General features: G+C 44.2%; 1 protein-coding gene across 1 annotated transcript; it reads left to right on the forward strand.

Moving 5' to 3' along the window:
- The first annotated feature begins 2,447 nt into the window (after positions 1–2,447).
- On the forward strand, positions 2,448–13,757 carry PERP (p53 apoptosis effector related to PMP22). The gene is made up of 3 exons (XM_063329494.1): positions 2,448–2,819; positions 10,367–10,510; positions 11,168–13,757. Exons 1-3 carry the CDS (start codon positions 2,609–2,611, stop codon positions 11,401–11,403), a joined length of 591 nt encoding a protein of 196 aa, XP_063185564.1. The 5' UTR covers positions 2,448–2,608; the 3' UTR covers positions 11,404–13,757.
- The last annotated feature ends 3,683 nt before the right edge of the window (positions 13,758–17,440 follow it).

Genomic DNA, 17,440 nt, shown 5'->3' on the forward strand with positions numbered 1-17,440 from the left:
CTGGGGGAACTCTCTAACTTTTGACCTTGTAATGAAGTGAGCACTTTCCTGAGTGGTCCATTCCTACTCTATTTCTCGCAAAATGGATGAAATTTAACCTCCCTTCTCTTCCAACAGCTCTCACCTTTTGTGCTGAAGAAAATATCTTCTGCATCCCCTTCTGAGGCGAGGAATGCTGACAGTGAGACTGCTGGAAAATCACCTCTTGACACTGTACAAATCAAGTTCTGCTATAGTGACAAAAAGAGATGGTCATGGTGCCCTCACTTCTGCTCTGCACAAAAAATGTGTGCTGATGAATTATGGCAAAATTTATTTACAGCTCTATTTTATTATGAATTTGGAACAAAATCTGAATGGTGGGAATGACCATCAGGAGCAAAGTAGGAAGATTATTTTGATTGTAGTGTGGTACTGATGATCTGGTTGGATTAGAGAAGGACAAATCAAGTTGTAATCAAGGTTTCAAGAATGATACAAATGTAGATATGCTTTAAATTGATATTGTAAGGAAACAGCAGCAAGAACTGAAGAGTGGGAGTTGTGAATAAAAAGTATTTGTCAGTAAAAGTATATATATATGCATATGTGTGTATATATAATTAAACAATAAATTGATACCTTGTCACAATACAATTTACTATGCAGGAATATGCAGGCCATTAATTTTTCCAGATAGGTCGTTTAAAGCTAGATTACATCTTAAAACTGGCCATTCATTATTTTGCCAGCCAATATTTGCTTGCCAGTAAAAACCCTTGAGACAGTTAAATGGCAACTAGTCCCTCAACAGTATATAAAAATGGAAATTCTTAAAAGCATCAACTTAAAAATACCCTTTTTTTCAGTTTTTAGGAAATGTTACAATAATTCTTAGCTACAGCTTTTCACTTGCACTCTTTGAAAAGCCACATGCTATGCATCAAATATGCAAATAATCTTTTAAAGCGAGTTTTTAATAGAAATGGTATACTTTATTTATTATTGTCAGACTTAATACTTCTCAATCCCATTTTTCAGTCACATTGTATTAACAAGTACATACAAGTACATACTTTTTAGATGCATACAACATCTTTCTAGATTCTTCTGGTGGGAACTTTAGGGAGGATGTTGACAGAGCTGGTGAAACTCTACGTGGTTTGAGGTAACCTGCCTGAGATTTTTGCAACTTGCCTATGGTGGTATCATCTTATTGTTCTGATTTTAGCATCACAGTCCATTCCCTTGCATTTGCCAGCAATCAGTACGCAAGTGAGGTTGACCATCCCTCCTCACATTGGGCACAGTTTGATCATGTTTGACACGGCTGTGACAAAATCCCATTTGATGCAGTCCAATAAGAACTCATACGCCTCCTCCTTCCATGAAACCCATGTAATCCCACCTACCCGCTATTCTTTTTCATCCCTTCAGACCTCAAAGATTTGTCATCCTACTGACCTCTTTGTGAGGCCTTGAAGCTGCTCCAAGAGTTGCCCAAATGTGTGTGAGTTATGTGCCCAAAATGCATGCACCCCTAGTCCTGTGATAGGCACGTGTCTGCTCGTATGATGAGAGTTTGCGCTGGGATGATGCGATGGGATGTGTGTAGATCTTATTGTGGAAAAGTGTTTCTCCCATGACCAAAATTTTGGGTTTTCATTTGTGTCATATGGTGGGGGGAAGCCTTCATTTTGGTCATCTCAGGAGTGTAGTTCCAGACATGGAATGGGGAAAGATCAAGGAGTATGAGTCCCAAGTACCACTGCTGGACTGTGTCCAGCACAGTCAGGTTGGAAGCCAGAGCACAATTGCAATCAAGCACTCATTAGCTGGCCATTAGGAAACGTGCATTTGCTTAATGCTGAGCTTGATGCCAGACAAGTGATGGCTTCCTTGTTAATAAAGTCACATTCCCATCCTCATATAACACCTTTCTTTCTTCTCATTTGCGTTAAAAATTGTCCAAAAACCGGGCAAGAAATTGACCGTTTCAGCTGCCAAGCAACTTGTTACAAGCTTTTGGTGCCTGAAGTGGCGAACACCGTTAGGATTATGAATGTTGGGTCAAGCTGATCTGTCTATCGAACGCACAGAGAGGAGACAGATGAGCTCCAGCGCTCGGGAGAAGGCAGGGCTTGCGAAACCAAGCCAGACCCGAAAGTTCTTTGCCGTGGTCACATTTTGGCGGCGGCGGGGCCACGCCGGAGAAGCGGGTCGGGAGGCGGGAGGGTGGCAGCCAGCATGGGGTTAACCGAGCCCGGGTAGGACGAGTGAAGGGACGGGGGGTCCGCGGGGCTGGCGGGGGGCCGGGGCAGAGCCCGTTGCCTCCTCTCCCCTCCTCTCCGCCGCTCCCACCGGTTGCGGCCGCCGCCAGGCTTAGTCAGAGGAATGTGGGTGGGACTCTCCCTCCTCCCCCGGCGCCTTAAAAGCCCGCTCGGAGCGGCCGGCAGGCAGTCGCGCGTCCCAGCGGAGCGTCCCCGCCGCGCCGCACCCGCCACTCTCGAGCTCGCCGGGTGTCCCGTCCCGTCCCGTCCCGTCCCGTCCCGTCCCGTCCCGTCCCGTCCCGTCCCGTCCCGTCCCGTCCCGTCCCGTCCCGTCCCGAACCCCTGGCCGGCCGGGCAGGATGGTGGTGTGCGGCCTCGCCTGCTGGAGGTGCAGGTGGCTCCTGCCCCTGCTGCTGGGGCTGGCCATCATCATGGGCATCATCGCCCTGGCGGGCAGGGGCTGGCTGGAGTCCGAGTCCGAGCCCTACGTGCACCAAGCGTCGCTGTGGGAGAGCTGCACCCGGACCCCGGACGCCCTCAACTGGAATTGCGAATCCCTCATGGACTACGGTAAGCACGGGGACACCGCCGGTGCTCCATGGGACTGCGGCCCCTGCCACCCGCTGCACCCAGGGTCGGCAGCTGTAAAGCAGCAGGCTCGCTGGTGGGGAGCAGTGGCTTTCTGGGATGAGGTTTCCCTTGCAGAACCAGGACTAACGCTGTTTCAGGGCTTAAACCAGCCAAGAATTACAGGTCTGGACTGCTTCAGAGCAATCTTCTCTTATTGATACAACACTGAGAAGTCAGGGCGTTTTGTGTTGTGTTTTTGTTTTTTTTTTAAAGTTATTTTACAATGAAACTAAGAGCGCCAACTGACCACAAGTCCCTTCAGCTCTCCAGTTTACTTCCTTGCAGTGACCTGCGGGCTGTTGTCCCAGCAGCCTGGCCCGGCACTTGCCAGCACTGGCGGCCTTACTGGTTGTATGGTGAACGTGGAAACCTTCATGAAGGGCCTCCTACACAGAGCCCCACCTGGATGGTAGCAAAGCTGCCTTCCCCCAGCCCTCTGGAGGCAGAGAGCGCCTTAATTTAATCCCTGCCTGGCCAAGGGAATTTAGATATTCAGTTCCCTCCCGACCTGTAGTTTAAAATGGCCTGATGTGGGTTTGCAGATGGAAAAAATGCTGTTTCCTGAATATACCTCTCTGTTGCACTGGGGCCTAAATCAGGGGATAATTTGGCTTCTGTTTTAACTTGCTGAACTGCTTCTGTATCTGGCATCACGAGCATAATATTCCTACTGCACACTCCCTGTTTCTGGGCTTTTGGGGGACTTTTTGGTGGTGGTTTTTTTTTTTTTTGCTAGAACATGTGGGTCTGCTTACATCTGCATTTCCCTCAAACAAAATACTTTTGGACAAATAAGGAGACCCGCCTTAAGATCCTGGACAAGGGTACTTTGGGGACTGGGAAGCTGGAAGGGCGTGTTTCAGCTGGGAGAGCTGGGACTGCTGCCCCAGGCAGATCCCTTGTCGCTCAAGCGACTGATTTCCAGAAGTTTTCCATTGCAACACTTGTGTGTAAGCTAAACCTTCAATGCATTGCAAGAGCAGTGGCTTCATTTCTGAGCCAGGTGAGACTGCAGGTCTTACTGTAGGTGGAAGAAGTCTGGCTAGCGTGACAAAAATCTACATCTCCCCCATGAGACAAAGAAGAAAAGTTAATGCAGAGTTGCTGAAATTTGCATTGCACAGGGAAGAAGCGCTAATGTAGTAGAGCTGCTACAATTTGGTTTCTCCTGTAATGACACCGCTTCTCATGTCCCTGAGTACTGATGGGTGTGTGCTTTGTGTCAGCCTTGTGGGGCAACTTTCTGCTGTTTTTTCTAGTTAACAAGCTGTCAAAGAGGAACAATATCCTTGACTTCGCTTATTTAAGCCTTGGTTTACTTAAACCAAAATTTATTTAAATCCTTGGCTTATTTAGACCAACTTGACTTTGTCTCTTCTCTAATTTTCATTACATCAATGCCAGTGTCTACTCAAATACTATTTACATCTGCAGACAGGATGTAACATAGGGGTTCAGGTTTGATTTACTTTGTTTCCTTTTTCTATGCTAATGCAATTAGGCCCTGAATAAGTGAGGGCATTTACAAAAGAAAAAATGCCTAGCAGGCACTTACAGCACTGCTGCAGGAAAATAAAAGTTAATTAATTGAGATGCATAACTTGTGTTTTGCATACAATAACTACCATGCATTAACCATCCTGCCCCTCTCCTGATGAAATGAAAACTTCAGAGTGGAACCCCATTAATAGAAAGCCCCATTAGACAGCTTCTTAATTGAGCTGCGGCATATGTACTGAGAAGAGGAAGAGAAAAAGCAGCCGAGTCACTTATTTTAAATGGGGAGAAAGGGGCAGGAACAGACAAACAAAGATTTGCAAATAGGAGTGTCTCCTAAACTGCATTGCTTCTTAATGCACCCTTGCAAATGCCACATGAGAGGGAAGAAGTGGAAAGGGAAAAAGAAGAGAGGCATGTCATTTGGTAGGGAGGCCGGGATTTTGTTTAGAGCTCTATACTGGTTTGCATCTGGGAAGTACCTGGCTGGCAGCGTCTGTGTATTATCAAAATGTTGCAACATGGAGCTGCTGTACTGCGCTGTAACATGACTCAAGATGACTTAGTCTGGACCATTGCAAGATTAAACTGTTGACCGTGTGTTTAAAACATATCAGTAAACCATCAGATATGACAAGGATTGTTTGCAATGTGGTTACCTGGAGACGGTGGTTGTCTTTATAGTGATGGGGCTGTACGTTTAGGAGCAAGATTTGCGGGTGACTGTGTCCTCTCAGTTCTGAATGGCTCCTTCAAATTACCACTGTAAAATATGGGCGTGTAGGTGTGAGGTAAAGGTGATCCCATGGAGGTTAACTCTTTCTTATATTCTTAACAGCCAGTTGGTATTCATTAAGAATACGACAGACAGCCGACCTAGAAAAAAGGAAGCATTCATCTGTATCCTTAGTAGGTGCCAAAGAAAAAAAAAAAAAGAAGGTGGAACCTGGGAGCCCAGCCTTTGTGAATCATGTTTCACTCTGGCAGTGCCACTGTACCTGTGTCCCCAGAGGCATGGACTTTGATACCACAGGCTATTGGTGAAGCTGAGTGCTTGTGCCGACTTCACTGAGGGGCCAGGTAAATAAAGGAGGAATGTTACAGGTACGCTTATCTTCTCAGTATGCCTCTCTTCAGGCATGCTTCCATCTGATTTATGATGCCAGGCTGTATTCGAGACAAACTAACTTAGCGTCATCTGAGTGCTGGCACTTGGAAAATGCTAATGGCAGAGGTGTAGCCGTTGGTGTCCCTGTCTACACCTGGAAAACACTTACTGCATCTCCCCAGTAAAAGATCCCAGTGAGCAGGCGAGGCTGGTGTCCCTGCCGGTGGGCTTTGCTGCCCCCCAGTCAGGCACGCTTCCACTGACAGCAACCCAGAGATGCTAAAAATTGGGAACTTATAGGTTTGTGCCTCTCCTGAACTCCTGGCAGAGCCAAGTGACTGAAGCCAAGTTTGTACTAGTGGGCTTTTATTTAATAGTTTGTTAATATAGCAGTTGATTTTCCTGCACTCCTAAAGCCAAAACAGAGCTGTGATTCCCAGTATTAAATCCCAACCAGCCCTCCCAGCAAAGCTTTGATTCTGGGCTGTCCTCTGCTTGTGGTGGGTATGCAGTCATGCTACCACGGAAGTTTGCACATTTTGGGAGTGAGAAAATATTACCGACAGTGCTCTCTTAAGAAGTCCACTACTCCTTTGTTTCCTCCACAAAAGCAGATATTTTGGGGCATTCTATGTAATGGGCTCTCAAGGCCAAACAAGAATTGCTACTGCCATTTATATATAGAAAAATGTTATAACTACAGTGTAAAAATGTGCCTCATCTGTGCACGTCACAGTAAAAACTTCTACCCTAAGATTCCAGTTATTCACAAGCTAACAAACTAGCTTCTGCTTTTGTAAGTAAGTGAACAAAGATGGGAAAGGTTTGTTACTTCAAATCCTGTAGCAGTTCTTTTTCCTGCTAGACTATTTTCCCAGTCCTTTTATTCATTTCTAAAGGGAAATCTAGATTTAAATATCCTACCCTGTAGAGCTTCCATCTCCTCCCTGGTGAGGATGAGGCATGGCCAAGTACAATCAGGAAATACACCTAACACTAAGGCTCTGTTGCCTTTTTTTTTTTTTTAATTTCATCGTATTACTGGTGCTCATGATTAACTTCAAATAATCCCAACCCCTCCTAGTTATTTGCACGATAACATTTGCAGCTTAGTTCCTTTCCATAGACATCATTAATCAAGCTATGTAATAAAACTCTTAGTCCTTCCTAATAATTATAGACCTTCAGCCCCCAAACAGTTTGGTTTTTTTAATGTTCTTTCAACACCACCTAATTGATAAATACTTTCCTGCTGATTAGATGCAAAGAACTCTTCTTTGAGGCAAGAGACCTGCGGAATGCTAATACTTCCAATTGTTCTTCTGCTTTTCTGCTGTCTTATTTATGCAGCCCCAAATTACTGTGGCGTTATTGTTTGATTTCGTAAACAGACATCATATTTATGCCCATTTTGAGTAAGAAGTACTCTGTCTGCCAAATGAAGGGACCTGAGAATTTTCTGTTTTTATGGAAAATCTAAATTCTGGCTAAATGTCTTGTGATTACAAAGAACTTCTGAGAACAAACCAGCTAGAAACTGGGGCTAATCCGTCTTTCTCTGAGTGTGAGCTGGTCTTTCCAGCTGTTAAGGCAGCAAAGAGTGAGAGTGTAAACCCCCACCTCTTCCCTTCTGGCAGTCTGGAGCCGTAGGCAGAAGATCTTGCAGATGGAGACAGGAGAGCTGGGTGCCCGCGGGGGCTCAGTCAGCTTTCCAGAGTCTCTGAGCGGAAAAGGAGCTGGGAAAGCCTGACTTGATAGGTATGGGGATGAGGAGCATCCTGCATGGAGAAACATCCATTTCATCCCCGCTGCTGAAAGCTCTCCCTGTTGGCGGGGGTTGCGATGGTTTTTGTGGGAAAGGAGTGTGCCAGGGCTGCACCCTGTGCTTGGTGAGCGTGCAGCCTCCCACCCCAGCCTCTTCCATGAGTCACTTATTAAAAGGCTTGCGGTTAATTTTTTTGAGATTTCTCTCACATTGTGTATATATACACAAGTCCAGAGCTTTTTGATGCTCTTCCCATGACTCCCACCAGTGCTCCTGTGGCAGGCTGGCCACTCGATGACTGTTGTCTAGTCCAGCCCAGAGTAAGAGCCATCCAGCGCTGTGGAGAGCAGCTATGATTCAGTCTTATCAGTATCAACCAACTGATAACTGCTGCTGGAGAAGATAATCCAGCAGGAGAAAAAGAGGAAGGTATGGGGTCACCAGCACTGATCTCTGTCACACACAAGCACAAACCCCACTGAATTTCATAATGGCAGTGCCTACTACTGCCCTGTTTCTGAAGACCTGAAACAAAGCTGGGCTTGATTATTAATCTTCCTGACAAAACATCTTACGGCTATATGTGTTGTCGTTTTCATGTTGCCTGAGACAAGAAAATAAATCACTGTGAGCAGAGCTGGGGCTGACCTGTATCCAAAAGCTTGTTACACTTTTGAAGTAGGCACAGAGGATATGGAAATAGCAGAGAGAGCACTGGGGGCTTTCCAACTCGTATCTCCTCCAGTCATGTTTGTGTTGCACCAAACCTCAGGGTGTCTAACCTGCAGGTGTATTTGAGTTTGCAACCTAAATTTTATCAGGCAGAGGCCAGACTTGGCTTCTTACACTGTGCCAGCATATGTAATGCATCTGAAAAGGAAGGTTCTTTGATAACTAAGTGTTTTTTCTTGTTGTTGTGCTTATTTTCTTAATAGGACAAATATCAATAAATAGCGTTCTTAAGTCATTTAGTCTGAATCACTTTTCCTGGGCTGGCTGTGTGTAATGGTTAAATAGTCCTTTATATGAGTTATCCCTAAATAAATCCTATTGTGGAGACAACATCCAGTACCTGCGTTAGGGACGCAGATTTTATCAGACCACTGACGTAGCTTTAATCTCCAGACGCTCATCGTGTGTCCTCCCTCCCTCCTCACCCTGCAATGCTCTCTTAGGGAAAGGGTACGAAACATGCCCAACTGGCTGAAGGAGAACTAGTTTGAAAAGTTTTTGCTGTCTTGAGTAGCTCCAAGAAGGGAGAGGTGAAAGAAAACCCTTTTCTCTACCCTGTCTATGCCAGCATGACTGTCTTCAGGTGGTCGTGGTTGGGGATTTCAGGTTGCACAGGGAAGCTGTCAATGCCCCATGCCTGGAAGTGTTCAAGGCCAGGCTGGATGGGGCTTTGAGCAGCCTGGTCTAGTGGGAGGTGTCCCTGCCCATGGCAGGGGGGTTGGAACTAGATGATCTTTAAGGTCCCTTCCAGCCTGAACCATTCTGTGATTTTTGGGCTGAGATCTGGCTGACAGATGGCTGCTGGACTTCACTTTTGCTATTGGAATACAGGGAGAAAAAACCAGTTCAGGTAGATCTAATGAAAATAGCTGTAAATCAGTGCTTTGCTTTCAGAGAGTAAATTGATGTACGTAGTAGAAGTGTCTGAGATAGTTTTACTGCCTTCTCTGTCTCAAATTACTAATTTTTCCCCATTTATGCAACTAGTAGAGTAGGTGGGTTAAGGTGGAGGATTTTAACTCTTTAGGAAAAGGTTCTCTGTCTCACCATCTTTTTCCTCTTAGTTTTTGTACAGAAAGAACAGAGGCTACTTTGAAAGGAGGGTGTCTCCAGGGTTGCTTCAGCTGTGTTGGAACAGACAGCTCTGATGAAAGTGAGACTTTTTGGGAAAATATTCTGACATAGATCTTGCCACTCCCTTTATTCCTACATTAGAGGGAGCTCGGGATCTGGCCCTACCTCTGTCTGAATGTATGAAAGTGGAGACCCACGTTATGCAGACGTGGAAAGTGAGCTGTGATGACAGCTGACTGGAAAACAAAGCAGTAGCCGGTATGGTTTATCCCATGTGGGCAGGTATCCTGCCTTCAGGGCAGGAACGCCTTTGCTTGTTGTTGTTTGCATTGGGCTCACCTGAACTGCTTGCTTGGTCTCTAAAGAGGACAGGGTCTGGCCGTAATGAGGGCCTTTCCACGAGCCTGTGTTACTGTGAAAGCAGGATTGCCAGCTGTTTTTCTGGGAGGTTTCCTTACCTTTGTCGCTCTGGGTCTGTCCTGTGGTGGGTGAGCTCTGTGCTCATGCTGCTGTGCTGGGATAAGGCCACTTGCTTCGTGCCTGAGCCTCTCTAGCCTGCAGTTGCTTGAACCTAAGAGTCTGCACTACCCTGTCCCATCAAATGTCAAAGTAATGATTCCAAGAGGACTCTTCCACTCTACCTCTGACTCTGCTCTCTCTCCTCTACCTGCTACATTTTAGCTGTTTCTAAAATCTTTTCAGCTGTAAACAGATATTTATCTTCAACAGCTTTCTTTTTGTCATCTCTTGCTTCAGCTGTTCCAACTCTGTTTCTTTGTGGTCATGCTAATTTTGGTCGACATACTTTATTCTTGTCATAAACAAACAGGCAAGAAGCTGAATGCTGAGAGCACTATTACTTCCCAGCAGTTATCTCCTGTGGTGGGTACCCTCTTGTCTGCTCTCATACTTCCCCGTGCATGGAAGTGGTTTTGCAAACTGGCATGTCAGACAGGAATGATAATGATAAAGTAGATTCTCAGAGGCTGTGTGCTCTATCTGCTTAGATGTCTGTGGGTCTCTTACAGATAAGGAGTTTGGAGGTGTTACCTCCATTACCATGCTGCGCTGTATCCCTCTCTTCAGCTGGAGAAGTTAGCAGGCAGAGAGTTCTGTGCTGCTCTGCCAACGACGGTGCCTCTCCGCTCTGCAGCTGTGCGCTTTGGAGACACCCAGTATTGCTTTGACATAGGGCATACTTCTTGCAGTAAAGGATTTCAACAAAAAATGATTCAAGGAACCCAAAGACCTGCAATGACGTACGGTTCGGTGCACTGCTGTGTGTAACATCTTTCTTGTTTTCTCTTCAAGGATGGGGGAGAGCAGCAGCTGCCACATACCTCGTTGGCTTTGTGATCCTGGTCATCTGTTTCGCCCTCGCAGTCATCGCGTTCTCGATTGAGATACTCCGCTTCAACTTTGTGCGAGGAATTGGAGGCTTGCTCTTTGTTGTTGGTAAGGCTGGGCACAAAGACAAGGTTATTTTAGATGTAAAACAAGCATCAGCAGGAAAACATGCTAGATGGAGCCTCCCTTATGAAATAATCTCTCTTTTGTCTGGTTTATGACTCATTTTCATGGGGAACAAGGGAAGGTTCATTTACTCTCTGAGAGGATAATGGTTAGGGAAGCTCCAGTGGCCTTTGTCAGTTAGCACTTCCCAAAAGCAAAGTACAGGGGCAACCAACACCTTTGGATGTGCATGTCACATACTGAGGCTCAGGAGCTGAGAGCCCCAGGTGCTTCCCACCTTCCCGAGGGCAGGAGGAGCGGTGGGGCTATGATAGAAGCGGGAGGTAACCGGCTCCGCAGGGATCACAGTGCCTGGCGGTAGGACAGGACTGGTCACGGCATGCAGGTATGTGCCTTAGCAGCCTGGCAATGTCAGCTGTACCTGCCGTAGCCAGATAGGCGTGGGAATCTGCCTTGGCCAGAAGTCATGTACCTCTGTAAGAATGCACATTTGATTGTAGGACTGAAACTAATCTTTACACATCTTAAAAGGATACGCAGTTAACTCCAGGTATCTTTTTTTTTTTTTTTGGTGGGAAATGTAATACATTAATGGTCATTTACTCCTGGTTTTCTTTTTTTCTGTCTTTCCCTCTCTAGCTGCATTCCAGATCATAGGCTTGGTCATCTACCCAGTCAAATTCACGGAAGACATTCCACTGATGGGAGATAACATGTTCAGCTGGGCCTATGGCTTTGGTTGGGCCAGCACTGTTGTTGTCATAGGTTGTGCTTTCTTCTTCTGCTGCCTCCCCAACTGGGAAGATGAAGTCCTGGGAAATATCAAGCCTACCTATTACTACTCCTCCCCAGAGAGAGCACCATACTTAAATTGAAAGATTGAATCCAAGTACAATCAACTGTCAAAACAACAGAGGAGCACCTCTGATGTAAATTCGGTGCAATTATAGGAGACTGAAAAAAACCACCTTATTTCTCCAGACTATTTCTTACTAACCCTGGCGATAAATTAGTAAAAACATTGGCATCTTTAAGCAAATAGCTTTTACCTAAAGTATTATTTACATATTCTCATGTCGATTCTCTTTAGGTGGTTTACTTGCTCGTTCCCCTCCCAACTAATTGAGTCATCCTTATTTTATTCAAACATTTGCTTATGAATAAAGATGTAGTGTTTCAAGTGTAGAAAGGAAGAGGATAGATTTTAAACAACCCATTAGAGGGACCTGCAAGTTATTTTGTTTTCACCTCTGACAAAAGTGCCTTAAATGGACCTAGAAAAAACCCGACCTTCCAAAGAATGCTTTGTCTTCCACCAAAGTCAGTCCCAAGGAAGGAGCTTCCCTGAGACTATTGCAGTCACCTGCTGCCTAAGAATCTCTTCTCATTCCTGTTACTGGACTATTGTTGACTATTAGCTATTTGAATTAAGAGGAAAATAAAACTTTATTTTCCACCAATTGTTGCTGTTGGACGGAGATCTCCTCTAAAGCATGGAGCTGCTGTGTGTAACAGTGGCTAATGTAACACTTACTGGTGTTTTTGTGTCCACTGCAGGACTTGCGATGGAGCCCCACGTAATTTAATATCCATTGTCACAGAGAGAATCAATAAACTTTCAGATGTTAAACTACATACACTTTTACATGGTATTTGAGGGATGCTGATTTAGAAAATACCTTTGAGTAGAAACATACACCGTTCTTTATGTCTACCTTTTTAAAACTGCAGTGTTTTAATTAACAGCTGTGCTTTGGAGGGAAGTCTTAGCATACGGTGTTGAAAACCTCCAAAAGTTTCTAAAGCACACTGTAGGTACTCCAAAGTTTAGTAAACTTGGTGATGCTTTGTGAGTCACTGGAATAACAGGTAAAAATAGAAAAGCAGTTCTGTGAGCAATTTATGTATGCAAACTTCATACAGACACCTGTCTCAGGGAGTAATCTGGCCGGCTCCTTGCTTGTGTTTCTGGAGCCAGCAATTCCAAATAAGTATTCCAGTGAGGCAGAGCCTGTCTCTTTTGGTCATGGACCTGCAGCAGCTTACAGCAGATTTAATTATGGTCTATAAACTTTGTCAGAGCTTTCTTCAGCTGGGGAAGAAGGAGGAAGAGGCTCATTTGAGGAGCTCCTCTTCCAGGTGTGGGGGAAGTAGCTCTAGTGACTTTTTAGCTTCAGATTTCTGGGCAGGGTACAGGCAGGGTGGAAAGCAAATGCTATGCATTACTCTATATAACGAGCAGCTGGGGACTTATTTCTCACTATCGTGAGCCCAGTACTTGGGAGAGTGTAAGTGTGTGAGTATATGTATTCATGCACATGTACAAAACAGAATATATAAAGCATTAACCAGCGTACTGTAAAGCTAAACTCCTTCAGAACTAAGCTTTTCCAATGCCCGCTATTTCTTGTGTTGTATATTGTATAGCTTTCTGTTTTGTAACACCTTTTAAAATTTGATAATTCTGTATATTGCATGTGATCCTGTTTTGGAATGGCCAGGTGACTTCTGAAGGTCCCCTCCGGGCCTCTATTTTATACACCTGCAGACTTCAGAACTGTGTTACAAGCTCAGTCGTGGCACATACAATCAACTGTATTTATGATTCTTGCTGAAGAAGAGAATTTTTTTTTCTTCTTCTTTTCTGTACAGTACCGTCTGGTGGGGAATACTGTGTAGACTTATCTGTATCATGAGTAATGATAGTACCTAACTTTCTAGTGAATTCAAAACACGGCGGAGAATCCCAAGTCTGAGAAATCCTTGCACAGCTAAAGCTGAGGAGAGAAGATGTAAGAAAATGGACACCCTTCCTAATGAAAGGAAGGATGGTTTGGTAATAGTTTAACATAACTTAAGTCTTTTCTATGGTTTTTTTATAAGCATTGTCATAACTTGTCAAAAAAGCACAAATGTAAAATAAACTTGGCTCTGAATATACTGGGAGGGGTGGAAGCAAACCCAGCATGTTACACAATTAAGATGTTCGGGAGAAAGCTATTGCAAATAGTCATCAATTACTCTCAAGTGATACTAATGTATGCGGCACTCCTTTCAAATGTGGTGGCTTAATTAAAACTGTTTTAACTGACGGTTGTAGAAACTTGGTGGTGTTTGTGGTTCGCTGATTCATTTCATAAACTCAAGCAAATAGCCATTCTTTACTTCTCTTAACGTGAATGTCACTATCCATGAAGTGCTGGGTTAATAAAATGAAGTTAAAGACCTCATCTGTCCAGGAGGCAACAGCTTCATTTTCCAGTCAAATCAGGCTGGGTATACACTGCAAAACACGGCTGTGTGCTTTCATCAGAAGTGCCAGACATAGAAAGGTCTTTACTAAGCCAAAACCTCTCAAATGCATCACAACTTGAGGGGGAACCCTAAACATTTTAAGGCCATTATAGTCTGCAGGAGGTCTCAGAGGCGAGAAGCCTGTTCTTTCTTTATCAAAACTGTGCCAGGTAGCTTTCATATACTGATCATGAACTTTAAATATAGAGAAAAGGATGAAGTACTCATCTGCTATTTTCAGTTGAAGACTGCACTTCTCCTGTGATTAGAAACCTTCCCATTTCTAACCTCAGGTTATGGATGGCCCGCATACAGCTAGTGGCATCCTCTATCCTGAACAACCCTTTCTCCCTCCGAGAGAGCAAATCTGTCAGCCACCGCTGTCTTAAACCAGCCTGCGGCTTCTGATTTATGGAAAGACAGGTTCACCATTCTCCTGATTTTTTAGCTGTCCCCTTCCTTAGATGTCTTACTTTTAAAACACATTTACCACCCTGGATTCTGGCAGCTTGCTTTTTTTTCTTTTTCTTTTTTTTTTTTTTGCTTGTTTTTCACCCTCCCCCCTTTAATTACTCTTATTTTTATATACACAGGCAGGGAATATATTTTTGTTCTTTTTAGATTTTCCTAAGTGCTCTGAAGATAATTGGAGGGTTTGTATAATGCCCGTTTTTTTGACACGAAGAGCATTTGTACTCTTGTTTACCTACCAGTCTGTATTCAGCTGCCGCCTAATTCTGTGCTCGCTAAAATCCCCTGAACAACTCTTGTGAGCTTCAGGCTGCAGGGGAGCTCCTTCCAACCCAGCCCTGGAGAGGAGAGAGGAGGTCGGGAGAATCCGAGCACACTTGGCTCTCATCTCAGGGGGAGTTATGAGCAATCAAAACCATGTATGACTGGGTGCTAGGGAAGGCCAAATGACCTGAATGGGATGATTAATGATTAAATCTCATGGATATGGGAAACAACTGACACGCCCCACTGGGATTTCGTATTTTTAGTTAATGTAACAAGTGACTCATTTTTTAGACAATTCCTTGACAAGGTAGAATTCTTAAGAAGTGTTCACCTGACCTTTGCATCTAAGGACTTTTGGACCTAGAATACATACATAAATCAAGACAAGTCTAGTAAGAGATCATTCAAGCCAATTTTTTTAGGGGGAGTAGGGTTGGTATGGTGATAAGGACTATAGAAACAAAACCACCAATGTACTAAAAGGAAAGGTTACACACACACAAAAAGAGCTGCTGAGATCATTGAGCCCTTTTGAATTAACGATGAACCAAGCACATATATCAATGAAAACCAAAATGCTTCAGGAGATTCACAACAGCCGAGAAAGCTGAGGTATTGGTCCCACAACGCAAAGCAGCGGACGTTACTGGCAATATGGAACAGCACCCTGAAAAAACAGGGAGTTGTCAGAATAATCCAAAGGGTATTTTTTGCTGTGATTTTTGAGTACCAAAATTTAATAAGGCTTTATTTATAATAAAGACTGTAGTGGCAATCATGCAGGCATATCTAGAACTTTGTAATATAAATAATACAACTATAAATAATAAGCAATGTGCATTGTATAATAAAATAATAAATATACATGTTTCCATGAATTATATTCCTTATGGGTTCATCTTTGCAGGATTGGATAACATTTACTAGAAGAATTGGTATGACTTGCTTTTTATTTATTTATAGGACTTTGGGGACACATACTATTTCCCACAGAGATCTTTACGAATACAGAATATTTTATAGGTATTAAAAATTGGTAAGCATCAAAGGGACATATTGAAAATCAGGATTCACTGGGTTTGAGTGGGCCCAGAAAGGTTTGGAGTGGGCACTCACATGAAACTGTGAACCTAAAAGCCTGCTAACTCCTGTCCTCCAGTGTGCTGCCCCGGGAAATTATCACGGATTAAAGTACCTTAGTCGACTGTCACAGTCTTGAGTACACATGGAGGCATATAATTGGGGCAGGAGCTGACGTGTGGCCGCTACAGTCCCTTTTCATTAAATAGCCTATTTTTAAGCTCTCTGTGTGTTGGCAATCCCATAGGACAAGAAATAAGCAAAACTTATTGTGAAAAAGGAATTTAGATGAATCATAATACTTGAACATTAATTTCTGTTCTGATTTGCAATAGAAAGACAAAACAACTTGCAAAGCAAAACTTGGGAAAATCGTAATAGGGATTTTGTATTAAGACAATAGGAAAAGTTGACAATGTTGATAGGAGACCACGATTTTCATTTCAGCACACTTCCCAAACCAATTCCATATCCAACGTTTAAAACTGAAGAGATCATTTCAATATAACATTTTCAGCGTAACAGGTTTCAGCAAAGCCCTGCGTTTGGCTGGAGAATCTCAAAGTGAAAATTCATGGCTGAAACTCTTAAAGATATGCTTGGTATGCATGTCTTTTATCTGTAAATCTCAAAGTGCTTAAAGAAGTAGCTGCTGCTGTTCCCAACTGACCCATAAGGCACAATAAATGAAAGCCATTTCTCTGACAGAAAAATGTAACTAGCAGAGGTGTGGCACCTGGGAATTACCTACATAAGGCTGATTTTATTCCTCTCCTAAGGCAGCTGAGCTATATGTTTTACAAGCAGTTACTGCTGTGATCCACCGTGATAGGACAACTATCAAGTTAGCCTAGCTATGCCACAGAGAAGTCGCAGGGACCAAAGCAAGCAGTTTAAGTAAAATTATCCCGTATGTAGAGCAGGGCTGCGCTGCACTACTCTAACTGCTTACACAGAATTTCATAAAAACCCTGTATGCAACATGCTTCATGCGTGCCTACCACAGAGCTTGTGCTCCTGGCAGCCACCCGGGGAAGATGCAGACCTCCACAATGGTTACAAATGGCCAGAAGCCATCTCAGCTGGTAACTGTGTAGTGGGTCCACAGGACACCCTTGATTTCAGCTGTTTGCCTGAAGGGAGAGGGGTTGACTGAAGTCATCAAACTTCTACAGGGCATCTGTAAGAAATAACTGGGGATTAAACCTTGTTACAGTATAGACCCTACCCTGAAGAAACCATGTCCTTTATCAAAAATCAGGTGAAAATGAAACCCATGCTCAGTGACACGGACACTTCTGTGTTTTCCTAATTTTCTGTTTCCCTAATTTGTGTTTTCCTAATACAGTCTTGAATTGCTCACATAAATAACAATCCTGGATGCAGCTTTGTGTTTGCAAGTCTGCTGTTAAAACTTGCCCTTGTGATAATTTTCTGGTTTTGCACACGTAGCCTGGCTAAAGAGAGGAAGAAAGTGCCTTTTAAGCCGAAGCGTTTGTCTCGTCAAGGCAGGTCTGCTTTACTGACAAGAGTGAGGGAGTGCTGTGCATGGGGCAGGCTTTGGAGGTCCGACAGCAAGCCAGTCCTGGATGGCTCTTGCTAAAAGTCTTAACAAGACCCTGTGGAAATTTTCCTCCATGATCAACAGCCAGGTCTCAAACTTCTGCAGAGCTTTCCTGCACTGTGCGACGCAGCTAGAGGAAGGCTTTCCCAGATGCATGGCAGTAGGACCGAGCACCAACCACTCCTGGGTCACCACAACACCGCAGATGAGCCTCGGCATCCAGCCACCATGGGAGA

This window comes from Chroicocephalus ridibundus, chromosome 3 (genome assembly GCF_963924245.1).
Source record: "Chroicocephalus ridibundus chromosome 3, bChrRid1.1, whole genome shotgun sequence".
Lineage (NCBI taxonomy): Eukaryota > Metazoa > Chordata > Aves > Charadriiformes > Laridae > Chroicocephalus > Chroicocephalus ridibundus.

Excerpts from the sequence above, each read along its gene's own strand:
- PERP (XM_063329494.1), top strand. The coding sequence starts at position 2,609 with ATGGTGGTGTGCGGCCTCGCCTGCTGGAGGTGCAGGTGGCTCCTGCCC. Across the intron at positions 2,820-10,366 it reads CGAATCCCTCATGGACTACG|GATGGGGGAGAGCAGCAGCT; the intron begins GTAAGCACGGGG and ends TTTCTCTTCAAG. Across the intron at positions 10,511-11,167 it reads AGGCTTGCTCTTTGTTGTTG|CTGCATTCCAGATCATAGGC; the intron begins GTAAGGCTGGGC and ends TTCCCTCTCTAG.